The sequence below is a fragment of the Aulostomus chinensis genome, chromosome 20, assembly GCF_037954235.1.
Source record: "Aulostomus chinensis isolate RoL2024-O1b breed Wild chromosome 20, RoL_Achi_v1.0, whole genome shotgun sequence".
Classification (NCBI taxonomy): domain Eukaryota; kingdom Metazoa; phylum Chordata; class Actinopteri; order Syngnathiformes; family Aulostomidae; genus Aulostomus; species Aulostomus chinensis.
The window spans coordinates 12,747,351-12,766,269 of record NC_141339.1 but is presented as its reverse complement, the minus strand read 5'-3'; the positions used below and the strand labels follow the sequence as shown (position 1 = coordinate 12,766,269).

General features: G+C 43.7%; 1 protein-coding gene across 2 annotated transcripts; it reads left to right on the top strand.

Moving 5' to 3' along the window:
- Nucleotides 1-4,554: 4,554 nt before the first annotated feature.
- On the top strand, nucleotides 4,555-18,067 carry LOC147242872 (sine oculis-binding protein homolog). Of its 2 annotated transcripts, none has more exons than XM_086190237.1 (7): nucleotides 4,555-4,852; nucleotides 7,300-7,429; nucleotides 7,636-7,830; nucleotides 9,146-9,297; nucleotides 10,531-10,626; nucleotides 10,817-12,718; nucleotides 14,949-18,067. In XM_086190237.1, the coding sequence occupies exons 1-6, from the start codon at nucleotides 4,760-4,762 to the stop codon at nucleotides 12,707-12,709; spliced, it is 2,559 nt and encodes an 852-aa protein (XP_086046363.1). In that variant the 5' UTR covers nucleotides 4,555-4,759; the 3' UTR covers nucleotides 12,710-12,718; nucleotides 14,949-18,067. The 2 variants fall into 2 exon arrangements, with proteins under 2 accessions (XP_086046363.1, XP_086046362.1); XM_086190236.1 differs by having other exon boundaries at nucleotides 10,796-12,718.
- The last annotated feature ends 852 nt before the right edge of the window (nucleotides 18,068-18,919 follow it).

Sequence of the window (18,919 nt, the reverse complement as noted above, 5' to 3'; positions counted from 1 at the left end):
TTTCTCTCCCCCCCTAAAAGTCCATTTTATGCAAATTAAAGTGGTGCAAAACGCTTTGGTATTATCCCGCAAAGGTTCTTATAGGTTCTGCAAATGTTTTGGTAACAGTGGGGAGACGTCGAGGGAACGCCCTTCCACTACGTTCTCCATTAAGTTCCCTGAATGTTCGTAAAAATGACGTGGTGCTTTAAAGAACGCAACATCTCGGCCATCAGGGAACATGTGTGGAACGTAGAGTTCTGGTAGTGGCTGGGAGATTGTTGTCTTTTTTTTTTTCTTTTTTTAACTGCACAAGTACTCCACTTGCATTCTAGGGGACTTTACACCTTTAAGGACATGTACTTTTACTCCACTGTACATACATGAATGAATCGGTTACTTTAAAAGTATATTTTGCATTGAGAACATGACCAAACCTGATGGACATCATTTGATTTCATAATTAAAACTTACCAAGCAGCTGGAGCATGTGACCTTCAGAGGTCAGTGATTCGAGGATGGAACACCCCCAAGAATACCACGTACGTCAAATACTTCTACGTAAAATATTGAATTGGTACTTTTATTCGAGTACTGTTATATCTGGGTATTTCTACTTTGATTCAAGTAAAGGAACTGTGTACTTTCCCTCCTAAACATTTCTCGAATGTGGCTTAATGTTCCCCTGAACCTCCACCCAGCCCTTTTATCACATCACTTATGGACTGAAGGAGAACATTTTCTTTACATCCCAGAGGTCCCAATGTCACAACTGAAGGATAAATTCACTCAAATAAAACCTCCCGAGTCTCACATCTAATACTTTTATGAACAGGGTCGACCCTCTGCGAAAGTTCGTCTCCTTTACAGCGGACGTATCCAATCTAATTAAAACTCCCGATGACTATTATTATTGAACAGAATTACTTTCACCAGTAGGTCACATGAAGCCAAGGTTGCCATGGTGATACTGATTCATGGGCTGCCTGGTATAAATTAAGATTGTAGAAAAGGTTTGATCTTTTGTCTGATTTTAAATTCCGTGGTAAGGAGTAGACAATAGTCACAGCGAGCCGGCAGGATGTTTAAATAAAGACATAAATAGGTTAAAGGGGCTCTGTTGTGCTTTTCCTTCTGTATATTAACCTGTTGAACGGCTTCCTGCATGGCAGGCTCTTCTTTTTTTTTTCAAAGATGACAACACTACCCCCTAGTGGTCGAAAGTGGGTCACTTCGAAATAAAAGCACGTTGGATTAAATGTGGTATCGTGACAGTGACTTTCTTTATGAATGTTTTATGTTGTGCATGCATTTATGTAAATATGAATACCAGAGAGTCAAAAAAGGAGCGTTGAAATGTGTTGATGAAGATTTCATGCTACTTTTTTTCATCAGTTCTTAAATAACAAATTGTGAGCATGAAAATGAAAATTTAGATAAAGTTAGGAAAAATGAGTTTATACATGTAATATGCGACATTCTTTTGCTGATGAAAGGAAAAGTGAATTAAAGCAAAATGAAAAGTTTTTTTATACCATTTCGAAGTTTTTCTGTATCAATTTTGCTTTTATTGATATGCATTTTACTCTTTTGTGTTTAAAAAAGAAAGAATTTGTGGGGAAAAAACATTAATTAAAAAACTATATATGTCAGAAATGTATTTAGTATGGACTCAACATGTCAGTGTTGGACTGTAATTCTCTATTCACTGGTTTTAACAGGCTCCACTATCAGGTAGACAGTGCCCCCTAACGGTGCTTACGTGTTACTGTAAGCCAAAGAATCACACTTGAGTTGATCCCGCTGGTTATGCTGAAGACAGACCAACATTTTCAAGTATGCAATCTTCTAAATTGACAGGGTAAATTCACTGTTATCATGTATCCGTGGACAATATTGCAAATAATCATACACAAAGTGGCCAATTTTTATGATTCAATCCAGATGTTTGGAATTGTAACTTTAGACCTTTGGATAGACTCTAGTCCCCTGTCATTTGTGTAAGTGGATTTCTAAGGGAGTCAAAAAGACAGTCTTCACCGCTCACCCCCCCCCCCTCAAAAAAAAAAGAAGAAGAAGAAGAAGAAGAACCTAAAGCGACATCGCTCCCTGCAGAGGCACCAGATGTGCACTGTTATGGAGAGCCGGTGAGAGGGGCCTTTTGTGAGGCATCAGATAAGCCCTGTTCCCAAAGCCGGGCTGGATCGAGTATCATCAGCGGGTCTACGAAGGGGGTGAAATCCAAACCCTGCTCACTAGATCAGGTTTCTGTTTACACGGTCGTGGTCCCTGGATTCCTCTAACCAGAGCAGACTGAAGATGGCTGGAGACAGAGAGAGAGAGAGAGAGAGAGAGAGAGAGAGAGAGAGAGAGAGAGAGAGAGAGAGAGAGAGTCCTGCCTGTCTGTCTACCTGTCTGTCTCTCTGGAAGGGGGTTAGTGAAAGTCCTGCAAGAGAGAGAGACAGACAGAGAGAGAGAGAGAGAGAAAGGACATACCGTGTTTTTGCCCCACAAACGCACCTTCAGAAAGAAGTACTGACCTAATTGACGTTGCTGTAACATGAAACAGTAAAATATTACTACAAATAATTCAATAAAAGCTGCCCATCAAGTTTGAAATAGACCTTGGCTTGTTTATGTAGCTGAATGAAACTGGATCATCTCCATCTTTTCATCACCAGCTGGGAAACATGATATTCATAGGTCGGCTGGCCTTTACCATCCAGAATAACCATGGGACAAATGTTTATCTTCAAAGCTCTTGTTTGCGCCCACATGACACAAACCGTCCTCTGTGTAAATGTAGCCTCTGCTTTTCTCAGGCGAGAGGGGTAAATGTGGATATTTCAGGTGTTTCTATGCGTACACACACACACACACACACACACACACACACACACACACACACACATACTCACACCCACACGCACACAGTCACTGATCAAACAGATGCCATATGAGAAAGCCCCAAACATTCTACCATGGTATCATCTAACTCACTCGGCGACCTTCTCATCTCTTTATTTAAAGACAAGAATATACAGACAGTGTTTGTACTGTGTCCCCTCAGATAAAACACAGTCCTCGCATTCCTTATGAAATGTATCTGTTGAGATTTGGGAGGGGTGGGCGCCAGGTGTTGGGTTACATCAAATCAGAAGGCCCTCCCTTCTCTGGCGATGGTCGTGGTGGTGGTGGTGGGGGGGGGGGGGGGGTCAAGCTAAAGACAAAGAGGAGGATTTGGACGGGTGATGTAGCTTTCACAATAAGAGCATGGTGGGGTGGCTTCGAAAGGAAATCGCACAGAAGTTAATTTATACTCCATTAAAAAAAAGGACAGTTATATTTCTGTGCAATATTGCCTTAAAGTGGGTAAATTATCAGTGGGTTTTTTTTATCACAAATTTAATCTTTATATTCATATCAGTTTCAGATAGGAATTGTTCTTATGCACAAGATTTTTCTCACACGTAAAAGGATTTTAACACCCAAACCTTGTAATTTCTTGCACGCTACATCTGTTGTAAACCTGGGTGATAGTTATAAAGGACTACAAAATAGCCTTTGCTTCCTGTCTGAGAGACTAAAAGAGTTCTAGGGTAGGTTTTGCAAGAATAATTTTGTGCATGAGAACATTTCATGAATCAGGCCTATATTTCTTTTTTAAAAAATGTTTTCATACATATTTTTGCCAGTTTTTTTTTATATACACGGCTTTCTAGGAACAACATACAAATAGGAGTCAAATTTCAAGTTCGAATAATGTATGACCTTCTTTAGCAGCCTTGAAATAAAAAAAATAGGTCTCATAAGAAATGTTCTTATGCACAAGGTTGTTCTCAAACATGATGGGCCTTTTAAGGCCCTGATTTAGTCTTAAAAACAGGAATTGAAAGCTTGGACCACTGTTAAGTTTTTGCTCTTGACTTCTATCCTGTTCCTCTTTTAACTGATAATCACCAAAAATACTTCAACTATAAAGTTATGGGGGGTACAATAGCTGTCAGGAGCAAAGCGTTACAGAGCTGCCTGCTAGGGGTGGACTGGACATCAATACTGTATCGAATATCGCCTACGTAATATCGTATTTTGGATTTTTCTCTGTATCGAGAATTATGATACACCATTTGTCCGTCTACATCAGTTCTAAACGCTAAGGCAACGACCGAGTGTTTGTAATGTCAAGTGAAATTTACAAATTCAAATACGAGTGTATCACGCTTCTAATACATGACCAATTTGATGAACCTCGTTTGTACCTGGCATGTGATTCTCAAACCCATTGCAAAAATTGTGATATAAATCGATAACAAAGAATATTACTTGTTGTTTGTTGTTTTTGTTGCTCTCTCTTATTGCCCAGCCCTGCTACCAGGCTTTGATTCTTGTCTGTAAGACTAAATTGAGGGCTAAAACGTTCCTGGTTCCTTGAGAAAAATAAACTGCTCACTTCATTTAACTACCCTTGATTATTGAAAACGCGTTTGCTCAAGAGTTTATTTGAATGTTCATACCGGAAGTCGAGTCTTCGTCATGTTCTGAAACTTGACCCGAGTGGAGCGGAGAGAGTGGGGATTGTTCAGCGGCGGAGCCTCCAGCCCGGAGCGCACACGCATGTTTAGTGGACTCGAACGTGTGAAGCCCCAGATGAGGCATTCAGACGTCCGGGAATGACAGCCGCTGTCACCGGGAGTGACAGCTTTCACTCGGAGCTCCTCCGCTAAAACTCTCCAACTGAAACCCAAAACCGATCCGAATTGGATCCAGCAAGACCGGGACTATGCCAGAGATGGAGAAAGGGAGACCACCAGAAAATAAACGCAGCAGGAAACCCGCGCATCCCGTCAAGAGGGAGATAAACCAGGAGATGAAGGTGAGACGGACATTTATCTCCGTGTTGTTGAACTTCTGTTGTTTTTCCTATTCTTGAGTCAACTGCGCACAAATAAATGCAGGAGCCCCCTGTGTTTACGTCCAAGTGAATATACCCTCTGTGTTTTATATAAGTTGCCATAACTTAAGTTTTTACTTTGCAAAAAAGGCTTTTTGAGTTTTCATTATTTTGATTTATGAAAACAATCAAAACCGTAAATATCGCATCTAAAGAGAGATACTGCTTATTTTTTTTCCCGAGGCTGTAAAAGTAAAGAAGAAGAAGAAGAAGAGTAGGTTGTCCTTTGCCGTCTAGTGACGCCATATCAGGCCAGCTGTGGCCGGACGCGCACACAGTAACGTCCAGCGGAGATCCAGATGTGCGTCACTTCTTCCCTGCTCCCGCTGTGCGCACACTTGCTGTGTACCGCAGAGGTTTGCCCTCGTGTCTTCTAAAAGACAAGAGGGCATTTATGTTCTCTAAATAGCCCAGTTAGCCGAGAAAGAAAACTTCCAAATTGACTGACACAGAATAGACCAGGACTGGGCTCAAACTCACTGATTTGGTTCTTGTTCTTTACATGTTAAATCGCAGTAACAGACAGATTCCCTCCCACCTTCATGAGCTTATTACTGCATGGAAACCTATCCATGGATTGTCTGCTTTGTTTGGGTTTGGACGGGCTATTTGAGACTCTTGGCTGTGGCGGTACAGGATATCTGAGGCTCCTTCAAGAAGGATCTGAGAAGTTTTTTGGGGGGAAAGATTTTGGCCCTTTTTTTTTTTTGCAAGGGAGGAAATGTGCTCTTTTTTTTTTTCATGTGTAAGCGGTTTGGATTGTAGAGTTTTGATATCCAGGGGAGGTGTAGCATTACAACTTAACTAATTTTAATCAAAACATGTGAAACGCTACCCCGACTTGATGTAAGCCTGCCTTGGGTTTGAATCTCGGGGTCGGGCCCCGATTTGTTGCCTTTGGCTGCACCTCTCTCTGTGGTTTAGGATATGGCTTGTCACTCTCACAAAGCAGATGTTTGTCTGAACTGCCAAAAAGAAACAAAAACAACATTGTGGGAAGTAGAAGGGCGGGTGAAAAAAATAATGTGAAAGAATATGACACTGAGCTGTATGCATATAGGATTGTTGCCATCAATGTAATCCTTCAGCAGAACACCACAATACTCAAATTAGATGTGATGTGAAACATACACTAGAATCTGCCAAACAGGACTTAAATTGCAGAGTAATATTTGAGAGATGTTCACCTTTTTATTATAAATGAAAGACAGTTGCCTGGCTGTCTAACTCGGCTGAGGTCCGGCCCAGTGTTGTCTCTGTAATACATCTGTTTCAACACCACATTTCGGACCTACTCCCTCCACGTCAGACCCGAGCGCAGCACCAGACACCGGATACTTCACTTTAATCATCGTTAGGCATATTTAGCTGGATATGATACCACTGCTTTGCACTCACCCACACACACTCTCCCAGACACACACACACAGCAGAAAGTGAGCAAGCGAGGGAGAGATCCATTTCTTTGAGGCCCTAGTGCAGAGCAGAGGTCGGAGTGAGGAAAGCAAGGGAAAGAATGTGCAGTCAGTACTACAGCGCTACAACGCCACAGCGGAGTGGCTGTGCTGGAAAAGGGTGAAACCTGAGAGGCAGTGCTGTGTCGGGTGTCAGGGCTGGAAGGTGTTGGGGTGGAGGGGAGGATGATGAAGATGGGAGGATGGATGGGGAGGGTGTGGGGGGGTTGCTAGAGGAGAGAAAGGAGAGAGAAAGAGAGGGAGAGAGAGAGAGAGAGAGTGGTGGTGGACACTGGAGAAAGAAGGGAGAGGAGCGGGGCATTTCCGAGAACCGTGGGACCTCGCTATGGTGTAGGGTGTCCCGCTCTGATTTCTGCCCGTTCCGGATCAGGTTTCTCCTCCAATCCGGTTCTCCCAAAGCCACAGAGAGAGGTGGGTGGATAAAGAGAGAGACCTTTGTGTTTTGCTTTTTTTTTTTCATCTGGTCGTAATAAAAAAAAAAGGGACCACACATCTGCGGAGAACAGTTTTCTTTTCTCCTTCTTTTTTCCAATTAGAGGAGATAAACAAAGGATGATTCATAGATCTCACACTGGTGTTAGGTTTTAAACCTTTCCGTCTCAGATTTAGCAAGAGTAAACAACGCAAATACATCATGGAAAAATCATCACACTGTACTCCACTGTGCTTGTATTCATTTCTCGAACAGGGCTGAAGCAAAGAAAGAACCCCTCTCATTGATTCAGAGTAGTAGGGTCTGATTATGTTTAACATAGGATAAAAAGTTCCACCAACAACCCTAAGATTTACGCTCACTATTTCCCATTTGCAGACAGCCTATGGCTCAGTTACCCTATCCTTTTACACACAGTGTTAATCACTTAATTCTTTTCCTCTTTTTTTTTTGCTACGCAGACGTTTGCAGAAAGCACAATGAATGAGCTCCTGGGATGGTACGGCTACGACAAAGTAGATCTCAGAGACTCTGAGGCCAACGAGATCAGAAACTACAGAGAAAGGCGTCAGCATGTGTCTGTGCTAAAAGGTGAGGGCAGGGGTTAACAGTTCACTGTATACTATCAAACAAGTTCTGCAGGTTTTAGCGCAGGCTTTGAGTCACTGTACATCATTTGCAAAGTACGCTCTCTCCTGGAGTTGTAACGTCTCGGGTTTCATTCATTCATTCATCCATCTATTGTTTCTCATTAGATGTCAGTTGAAAATTTCCTCTCTATTATGTTTATGTTTCAGAAAACTCATTGCCAAAACCCAAGAGCCTGGATGCCAAAGTCAGTCACTCAGTCTTGGCTATGAAGAGTGGAGAGAGAGAATCCTCCAGTGTTCCTTCCTCTTCACCGTCTTCTTCCTCAACCAGTACATCCCTGACCACCCCTAAGGAGCACAAGAGCGCGCCTGTCATCGTGCCCCTCATCAAGCCATCAGCAGGTATCACCTGAAGAACCGATTCGTGCTAATGAAACGTCATTCCTCAGTCGATGATGTCGTTAGATTCACACTTGTTCATACAGTAGGAGGCGCAGGAAGTAAGTTAGCATTGTTAAACATAGTGTCAAAGTCAACCGGTGCCTGATGTTAGGTCAGCGGTTCCCACTGGCTTAATATATTATTATTTATTGTTCTGCTGAACAAACTACTTCAGGGCATACCGCACTCTCACACGTCTTAAAGACATCTAAAAGAGGTTAAGCGAGACTACAGACAGGTTGCAAACGTCATGCATCCGCAGCATCTTTTGTGCATAGCATACTGTTAGCTTTACACTCGTGAAGACTGAAATTACGCTTGAAAAAAGACCATATTCCTAAATATGTGAAGACCATATTTCTAAAATGTCAGTGTTCTCAGCTTTTGTTATTTTTGAAAATATTTTTTGGGAATAATCCAAAATTCCAATGTAAATATCCGACTGACTTTTCGGATGAGGGAATCCCTGACGGTGCTAATTTCTGCGTGGGCCTACGACGAATATGTCGCCCCTCTACAGTTATATGCTGGAATGAGCGCAGAGTCGATCGCTGGTGATGAAACAGGTGTAGGTGGAGATCAATCATTAACTTTGGATCATCGTTTATGTTGAGTTTACTGTCCCCTCAGAAATTCAACACACTACCTAAAGTTTTATTATGTGACGTGATGATGCACATAAAAAAGGTTGCAAAAGAATGACATCCGATTTTTTTCAGCCAGTCGCACCAGATCGGATCCGAGAGGAGAGCTGAGAGAACCTGCTCTACTTTAAGGGGGCTACTGTTTGTATGACAGGAGTATGGATCTTTCACTGTCCAAAAACTTATGGAAGGCATTGTGAATATAACACAATGTGACTCTTTGACTTCAGATGTGTTTGCAAAGCCCCTCCCCTGCATTTACTCACGGTCCTGAAGGATGTTTGGAAAAAAACTTGAGATTTCCTGCATTTTCTATATAATCAGCAGGATATATTATATTAAATTTCCAGATACGCAAATGTGGAAAGGAGGCACGTGTCGGCAACATGCTGAGAATACCCTACTTCACTTCCACTGATAAGCTCTTCACCTGTAAAAAAGAAATTTCAAAGTGACATCTAATATGTTGAAGTCCTTTCTGGCTAATTCCTACATTACTCTTGCAAGATCCTCTCAACCCAACAACCACATGCCCTCTGAAATGAGCTGTTGTTGCTGAAAAGCTTTGCAATTTGCTCTTTGCTCCTGTTAATTGCTCTTTACCCCCTACCCCCCCCCCTTTTTTTTTGCAGTGGAGGATGTGCAGAATGTGCAGATAGTGTGTGTTTGGTGCCAGAAGGAAGGTGTAAAACGCTATTCTCTATGTATGGGGTCAGAGCTCAAGAGCTTCTGCAGTGAGAAGTGTTTCGCTGCCTGCCGACGGGCCTACTTCAAGCGCAATAAGGTTGGTGGAAACTTGCAGGTCATAAAAATGTATACAAATTGTCATCATTGGGAACCATCACAACCACAACAGAACAAGAATTCAAAAGGGTGAAGTTAGAATGTTGGAAAGACTCAGTAGATTCACACACACACTCTCTCTCTCTCTCTCTCTCTCTCTCTCTCTCTCTCTCTCTCTCTCTCTCTCACACACACACACACACACACACGCAAATAGGTGGTGTATATGAATAAATCCGTGTCAAACACTGAGGACCTCAGGCCTCAAGACCTTTGGAAACTGAGCTTATGAGGTCATAACTGATTATGGCTGGAGCCATTTACTGGAATTTAAAAAGAGGGGTGTCGTAGAACACACTTTCTAGTTGTTATGGAAGAGTGAGTATCGAAATGGTTAGATGGAGGTCAAAGTTTGTAGAGGACACTTAGTATCAGTTTCACGTTAATGGAGGAGGGCTCGGCCATTAGAGTGGCTTTGGTCTAGGGGACAGGAAAACAGCCACTACGGCGCACCGCTCTGATGCACATTGCCGTGATTTTTCACCTTCCATTACGACATGGATATCCCCTCTTCAGACGTGCAGGGTGACGAGCAGCTATATTGCCTTTCACCTTCCCTGTTGTTTATACTATGATAGGTTTATTCACACAATAACAGAGACAAAAAGGTGGGCTGAACAGACTGTGTGTTACAAGCCCTCTAGTTTTTCAGAGGTGGGGAGGAAAGCAGTGCAATTGGCTTGTCGCTGCTTGTCTGAGAGGAAGGCCAGGGGCTAGGTGTCCACTTTCAGTGCATACCTTACCTTCAGCTGCCTCATGTGTCGTAACTCAACACGACTAAATGGGATGGGGGGTGCGCTCGGATCCACAGCAGATCAGCTTACATGAATCAAGAGGAATTTCCCATATTAATACTGGCAACATCATTAATAACATGACAATACATCACCTGCATTATCTCCCTACTTGGTGGGACAATCGTATCTGTTTCAGTGTTTTCCCTTTGCTTTACTGACCTTTAGGATTTGATGCCGTGTATGACAAGGCAGTTCATTTGAAGCTATTTTTTGCACTTGTTATTTGAGACTCTCAAATTTGGGTTAATGACCACAGATTGATTCCAGGATAACAGTGTGATTTAAAGCAACCACAGTTTCATCCTCATGTATTGTACAATTAATCCATAAAACGAAGTCGAACTAACTGCCTCATGTCTGTGGTTTTCCCCTGCCAGGCCAGAGATGAAGATCTCCATGGTGAGAGATCCCCCCAGCACCCCCATACAGAGGACTCACCCAGACTGGTGATGAAGATGAACAGCAATGTTAGAGTAAGAGGATACTCTCTTTAATCTATTTTTTTTTATTAAATTACAAGATTTAACATCTTCAAACACCTGTAGGCTGCCTTCTACTATCAGGGGGTTAACATTATCCAACCATCTCTTATTTCTGTATACTTGTACAAAGATCAACTGTCAGCTAAGTGACCCCCCACAGTCTCTCTCTCCTGTACCACAGGTATGTGACTGGTGTAAGCATGTCCGCCACACTAAAGAGTACCTGGACTTTGGATCTGGAGAGGAGAGGCTCCAGTTCTGCAGCACCAAATGTCTGAATCAGTATAAGATGGATGTTTTCTACAGAGAAGCTCGTGCAGCTCTCACCAGCTCCAGCCCAGGCAGAACCAGCCAGGAAGGGAGGTCGGACAGTAGCGTGGCAGGGCAAAAGCTTCTCACTCCAGAGTCTTGGAACAGCAACAGTAGTGCAGGAGAAGCTCGCCACAGAAACCTCTCCCCTAAACGGCTAATGCCTATTCATGGATCAACAGAATCCACATCCATCTCCCCATCAGAATCATCATCTACTTCTAAGCTCCCTGTGTCTGGGCTACGGACCCTGGACAGGCCGATCCAACCTCTTCCACCTCCCCCTGCATTAGCAGTGTCACCTCACTCTGCTCCCATTCCTCCCCCTCCTCCACGCCCTCCTCTGGAACATCAACCTCAGATCCCAATCCCCTTCATCAGACCCCCTCTTCATGCTCAGGGCCTCAGAAGCCCCCTTGCCAACCATCCCAGACACCCAGGCACCTCATCCAGCCCTATCCACAGACCTCCTCACTCTCCTCACCTGCAGCCCCCAACATCCTCTTCTATGAACCCCCCTGGACTGATGCATCCCTTCCCAGGAGCCTACTTCCCTGGCTTGCACTCCCCTCCCTTGAACATGATGCCCAGAGGCCCAGTCCCAATGCCCCCTTTAATGAACTTTGGTATTCCTTCCTTTAGTCCACTCCTACCCCAGCCCACTGTCCTGGTGCCTTACCCCATCATTGTTCCTCTTCCTGTCCCTATACCCATTCCTATCCCCATTCCAGTCCCTCCTAAGGCAACCCTAGACACCCAGTGTCACAGTGGAGTTATACAGCCTGTACCAGAGGGAACAGACAGGAGTAGATCCACAAGTACTAGGTCCCAATCTCCAGGAATCCACGAGGGACATGGCCGATTGGGTGGAACCTTGAATCAGGGTCTCCCCTCACCCATCACCCCGAATGCCAGGGACACAGATTGGGTCAAATCAGAGAGGTCATTCCCGTCGCCAACATCCACACCCCACAGTGGAGCATTGTCCCCTAGAGCGCAGTACAACACATCCCCCTGCTCTGCCCCAGGGTCAGAGGGGCTAACAGACTATAAGCAACAACAGTCAGAGCGACAAGTTATACAAAGAGTACTTCAAAGGACCCAGGTGAAGCTGGAACCCAACGCCAATGCAGTGGTGGACCTTTCAGGCCTGGGAGAGTCAGGCACTGGGCAGGGCACCAAATCAGGGTTCCAAGATGTCATTAGACCCACCCCTTCTCTAACACTCTCTCCGTCTCACGACACTGTATACCATCATCAGGACTCTCACATCTCACCTTCCCACACCCCACCAAGCCCTACAGGGAGCAACCATCCATATGATGGCATATCATCTGCCCTGAAATCCCAAAACCATGGTCCAAATGGGATGTCATCTATCTTAACCACCCCAGCCAGTCCGAACGCCTCCTTACTCCAGAGAGTACCAGCACCACCTTTAGACCCAGCACTCAGTGAGTTGGAGGCTATCAAAGAGAATAAGTGCTCTGTTGTTGGCCCAGTGCGAGTTGAGGGCCCAGTCAGTCAGTCAGAGGAGCCTTTAGCAGTAGTTGGGGAAGTAGGAGAGGACCCCCATTTTCCTGACGAGGACCATGCCTATGCCCTTCCCACAGCGCCAAAGACAGGTGGGACCACCACCCCTCTGCTCTTGCCCAAACTCAGGGACAAGGGTAGCCTGCGGAGCCCTGCGAATATGCCCAGCGGGGGAGACATGGAGCCAGCTCTGAAGAGGCGATGCCTACGAATCCGTGATCAGAATAAATAGAGGATGGAGGTGAGAGATTCTGTTACAAGGCGAGCTGAGGTATAGATAGCAGTGGCATCAGTGGCAGTTATCATGTTAAGACTGAGTCGCACATTAGAGGAAGGAAGGTAATCTCCTTATTCTTTCATTAATACATCTTTAGAAGACGTCCCACAAACACCCAACATGTAGGATTTACTGCATCAGAACAATTCACAGTGTGAAATTAAGTTGATGTATTCACAAAAGCTTTTCAATCCAGTTCCATTCTTAAGAGGGGGGGGGGGGCAAACCTCTCCTTTGTTATATGTTGGTTGAATTTAAAAAACACATTTTTAAAATGCCATTTGGCTAAGGATTGGAAAATGTGAGCACCCACAGATTTACACAGGGTAAGCTTAATCACAGTTTGCGCATGGTCACTAAACAGCATGGCGCCAAAGAGAGAGAATCCTAGTAACCTGGCACTCCGTAGGGCTCTAGGGTTACAACAGGGGAAGGAGGTGAAGGGCACTGGCAGTGAGAGTCACTTTGAGAGGCGATTACTTTGCCATAACCTGACAGTCACATTCTTTGTTTACCTATTTGGTAGCCTTTGGATTTTTCCACTTTAATCAATTAGTGCACGCTTTTGTCCAGAACAGTTTCAGTGTATGAGAGGCTTATGGGATCATTGTCGTGGAAGCAGTCCACTGAGTCAGATCTTTGAGGTTGGGTGTCAACCAGGAAACATGACAACTCGTACAAGTGACAGAGCTTGCAAGGTTGACGAACAGTGACCCGAAATGGTATGAAAAGTGAGGCAGCGCAGACATGTTTCGAGGTCATTGTAGAGACAGAGATGATTGTCAGACAGACTACAAAGCGTTGTTAATGTGAGAGCCAGCCCACAGCTGTGATAGAGCTCTGGGGCTTCATGAGAAAACACATGGACAAAACCAGAGCGATTCGATTTCGCCTGTCATAGTGACACCCTAATCTGGCTTTGGCTTGTCTGTCTCCTATGTATGACTTTGGCACTCTCCTCTCCCCTTCCCTTTCCCTCCTTTTCCTTCCCTTCTCTCACCACTGCTGTCCCCTGCCAACCAGATGTTGTTTAAGTGTAGCAGAAAAGTCTCCTTACTTTGGACCAATGAAATGCCCTCTTGATTTCACTTGCCTGACTTGTAGTCCAAATGCCTGTAACACCACCCGTCTGTCCTCGCCCACTGGTATCTTGCCATAATGAGATCATGTTACCATTTTACTGTATGTCCTGAAAATAATCCGCTAATATTACTGAGATGGTTTGGATTTCAAGTGGCCTGCTTTTCTCGCCATTTTCCCCTCCAAAGGCTGAGTGTCACCATAAATAAATATATCCTATTTAAAAATGTCGGCTGTTGATATAGAAAGCACAACATAAACTGTCATCACAAATTTCAAACTTTTTCTACCTGAGCATTATAAGATTCCCTCGCACTAAATGAGTTCTCTCTGTACTCTTTTGTCATTTGTTGTGGTTTCAAGCGTCCCCTTAGTAACCAATACATATGAAATCACAGCATGCTGCTTGTGTCGTGCAGACGGATTTATGGCCCTGCGTCGTGTGTAATGGGAGCTGGCTGCCGTATGTGAATGGCCTTAGCTTTGCCACCTCTGTGCTCTGGGTTGAATATTGCTGTACGGTTCTATTGTCTCTACTGTTAAACGTCTTTTGAAAATATCTCTCTGACAGAATCAGCAGCCAACTGAAGGATTTCACCTCAGGAAACAGCACTTTTTTTTTCTTCTAGTTTTCCTTGCGTTTATTTGGGATATTTTATAGCCTCGTGTAATCCGATCCTACCACATGGGTATTCGCTGAGCTTTTGAAACTAAAACGCAATGGGACAGAGGGAGTATAGAACTCTGGTTTTTGGCCCTTACATGAGTGTGTGTGTGTGTCTGTTTACGTTTAATATGCGTGTTTGAATGAAACTCTGTGTTAGTGTGTGAGAGAGAAAGAGGCCAGATGTTCTTGGTTTGATTGTGCCCTGTGCGACAGTTATCTGAGTGTACTGTTGACAGCACTAAAAGCCTCCTTCTCAGTGTTTATGTGGAATGGGCGGAATAAGAACGGATTGTCCAGAGAAGGAGAGGTTGATATAAGATATGCTAGAAGTGGAAATTGCACAGAATCAGTCCAGAATCTATAACATCTAACCTCTCTCTCTTGCTCTCTCTCTCTCTCTCTCTCTCTCTCCCTCTCTCCTGTTTTTCCTCTCCAACTAATGAACAGGATCCCTGTTTAACACTGTATGGCAGTGCCAGATTCAGTGCCACGCCCTCTTGTGGACAACACCAGCGCTAACACCGTGTAGCCAGCTCACAAGAGTGGTACTCTGCCTGTTGACCAGCAGGGTTTCAAGCCAGGAAGCAGTCCAGATGGCCATATTATCACGAGTTGACGTGGGGGACGGACACAACACACATTTTGTCTTGGACCAAAAACTATTGAAGGCTTGTGCATTATGTTGTGTTTGGTGAGTGTTTAATATGGAGCATCTCAGATCTTTTCCCTGTCAGACAATCCTCTAATGTGTGTTTGAGTTGCCCAGATGCTCTCTTCCTTGTCGTCGTCGTCCTCCTCCTCCTCCTCCTCCTCTTCTCATTGCTCCACATAGCAGACAGGGCACTGATCAGCCTTGTGTGGTCTTCTCAGATGGAGCTTGAACATGATCTCTTTCCAGGGGAAACGGTTTGTTTTCTCTGCCCGGCTTGCACAAAGAGCCGTATTGTTCCTCTCCCAATATACCACGCTGACTCCCCACTCCAGGTTTTAGGTTACCTGGCCGACAGGGGCTCAGACTTCAGGAGCGTTTTCATTTTTTTGACCAACAGCCAGGAATATAGTATACCCTTCTCGCTTCCACCTCTCTGCCCAATCTAAATACAGTACACAGTAACACACTAGTTCTGAGGTTTGAATCCTCACAACTGACTGACTGTGATTTCCTTCTCAGCTCTTTCACTTTTCTTTCAAGGAAAGAAAGGAATTCTGCTGGGATTAAAAATGTATCTTGGGGCAATTTACACAGTGTGAGGAGGCTGTCAGGACAGACGACTGAGCTGTAGAATAAGATCTCTTCGAGAGAGCAGAGATGCTCCCTCCTCAAAAACGACGTACAATGGCACAGAAGTTGAGGGGATGCTGCTGATTCAGTAGCTGAGATGGAACACTTTAGTCGTCTTTATGACGCTGGTCCTTAAATGTGTGATTTAAAGACTCACCGTCCCCTTTCACCTGCCAAAGTTCTAATAGCGAATCAGAATCTGAATCACTTTCAGCACTAAAAATGCCGTGAATGTTCACTGCAACTGAAAAACCTGAATATGGCAGTTTAACCGAATCCTGTGATTCAGATGTGTGTGTGTGTGGTTTTTTTTAAATGTTTCTGGCTCTGATCAGATGACTCTAGAGAAAGGCTTGTGATATTACCAATCTTGGTATTATACTCAACCTTCAAAAGCTGCAGTATGCAGTGATCAGTATTACAGTTCCCTCTGTTGGGAACACTTAATGACATTTGATCCAGCCACATGGCTTCTTGTCCCATTTTAAGATTTCACTTTTTCTAGTCGAACAGATACTATTTGATGTTATATTAACTTATGGATGATGTATCTGTAGATATTCACAAAAGTGCTTTATTTCTTGTGGGTTTTATTTTTCCTGTGATGATTGTATTTGCTGAAGCTCTTAAATTCTGCTTGTCCTTATGTTTATATACTGTACCCCCACTAGAGTGCAGTGTTTCCATTTGAAACGTTGCACCTGCCTGCACCAGGAGGCAGCCTGCTAACCCCCCCCCCACACACACACACACACACACACACACACACACACACACACGATCCAATACTGCACTCAGTGCCAACCGACTGGTATCGAATGCCAAGTAGATAGCTGTTGCTCTTCATCTCGCTGCCATTTGTTTATCATTTTAGCCAAATCCTGTTCTAGTACAGCACTGTCATGCAAAGAAGGCACAGTCAGCTGTTTCTCACCTCATGAAGCCATACTTCACTCAAAAAAAGGCTAGTTTTCCTTTCAAGTGCTAACACATATTCCTTTCTAGCTCACAAAGACATTTCTTCATCTGTCACTTTGAACTCAAGAATGCAAAAATAGCCAGCTATGTACGCTTAGCTTGAGGCTAATAGCCGCCAACTACAAGCAACAGCAAAAGGTTCCAAAAATATTTTAAGAGCATCATCAAACTCTTTGATTTGAGATTAAAAAACAAACAAACAAACAAGCAAAACAAGCAAACTATACCTCCAATTGTTTTGCGCTAGTTCATGGTAGCACTGAGTGCGACCGGCTGGGGCATTCACTTGAATCGGCTTGCTCACGTTCTTTCATGATAGCATTAAAGTTTGTTCATTTTTAGCTCAGATTAAAGTTTTGTGGATTACTGAATATTTTGGATTAAGAGGACATGGATCATATCAAACGATATGCTTGAGAGTTTGTAAACAGATGATTTTGGAGAGTTTTGTGTGTTGTTAGGCGTCAGTGGTCTTTAGCTTCAAGCTAACCAAAATGTGGCCGGCTCTTTCGTTCTAGAATCTCAAAGAAGTGAAGCAGGAGGGGAAAACAAGGTAAATACTCTCTTGTAAGGGTTGAAGTATCACTTTGATGAAGAGTCACCCGGAATAAGTAGCCATCGTGACTTACTCCTAGAATACCTTCAAATGTGACCCCACCCCTGCCATCATTCCAAAACTACATCCGTCCAGTGTGCCTCTGTGTGTGTATGTGTGTGTGTGTGTGTGTGTGTGTGTGTGTGTGTGTGTGTGTGCGTGTGTGAATGTGTGTGAGTGTACCTACAGCGACAACATGCTTTACAGTCGCCCCACTCATTCCAGCCTACATCCTCATCACGGGTCACGCCGTTACACCAGTGTCATCCTCGGCCGGTCAGGGGGCTTCGTCAACAGCTTGTGTGAGTCACTGATGACATCACTCCATGCAAATAGCTGAGGTGTTAACAAGTGGCCCCCTGCTCTGATACTGGAGGCCAAAAAAGACATGAATGGAACTGCCATTATTGGTTTTATTGCACATTTTAATCATTGCCATTTCTGACCCGATAATGACTTTTGGTCCAATTCTAGATTTAAAAAAGAAAAAAAAGAAGAAAAAAAACACTTTGGTGTCAGACAGATATTTTTTTGCCTGAATACCTTTGTTGTTGTTTTTTTGTTGTTATTGTTTTTTTGACCTCCACTGTCACACATGTAGCCCGCTGTCTGAGTAGAATGTTCACAGATTGTTTGTATTTGAATATAGATAACCAAGAGCTTTGCTGGAGACTTCTTTGTAAAATGAAATAAAATAAAAGTTATTCTAAGAGCAAGAAAATGTGTGTTGCTTGTCTTTTAGATTGTATAATTGATTTTTGTTTTTAATTTATATCCTAAAGTATCTGAATGCAGGTTCGACTTACACGCAAAAGTGCAATAATTAGTTTATTAGTTTATTCCTATCTTGAGCAGTACGGAGAGGGCTTCTCCCACTCTTGATGTCTATTCTTAGAGCGAGCGTGTCTGCGAGGCTGCGCATCAGCATTCCTAAAATACTGGACGGCTCTACGCAGAGGCGGTAAAAGAGATGAATGAGATAAGGGAGCAGGAATTCCGGCTTGGTAAAGACTCAGTGGATCAGTAACTGGAAGAGTTTTGGGGGAGGGGGGGGGGGGGTAGTAGTGTCCTGGATTGGGACAACTTTGATGGGGAGGACAGAGACCAAAACCGTGGGTAAGGACTCCTCCATATGCGTATGGGTATGGTTAGCAAGGAGCAAGTATACGGAACATAGCATGACCGGTAATATGTGTCAAGTAACCCAAAATGAAAGTGAAGGATACCGGAGGAAGCTTTAAACTTCAAAATGCGTGTACCTTCAAAATAAAAGCACGAACAACCGTTGCCTATGATATGGTGACATTAATTCCATGTAGTCTCTATTTGAATATTAAACATTTAAAATCAGTTTAACATAGGCTAGAAGAGTGCCCCTTTATCTTGCGTGTGTGTGTGGGGGGGAGGGTTCATATGTTTTAAATTAATGAATCTACTTCAATCAATATAGGAATTTTGGTTTAGAAGCATTTTAAATATTTCAGTTCAAATAAAAGTTTGAATAAATGAACAGACAAATTTTAGAGGTCACAGTCTTCTTCTTTTAATTCACAGTAGACATGA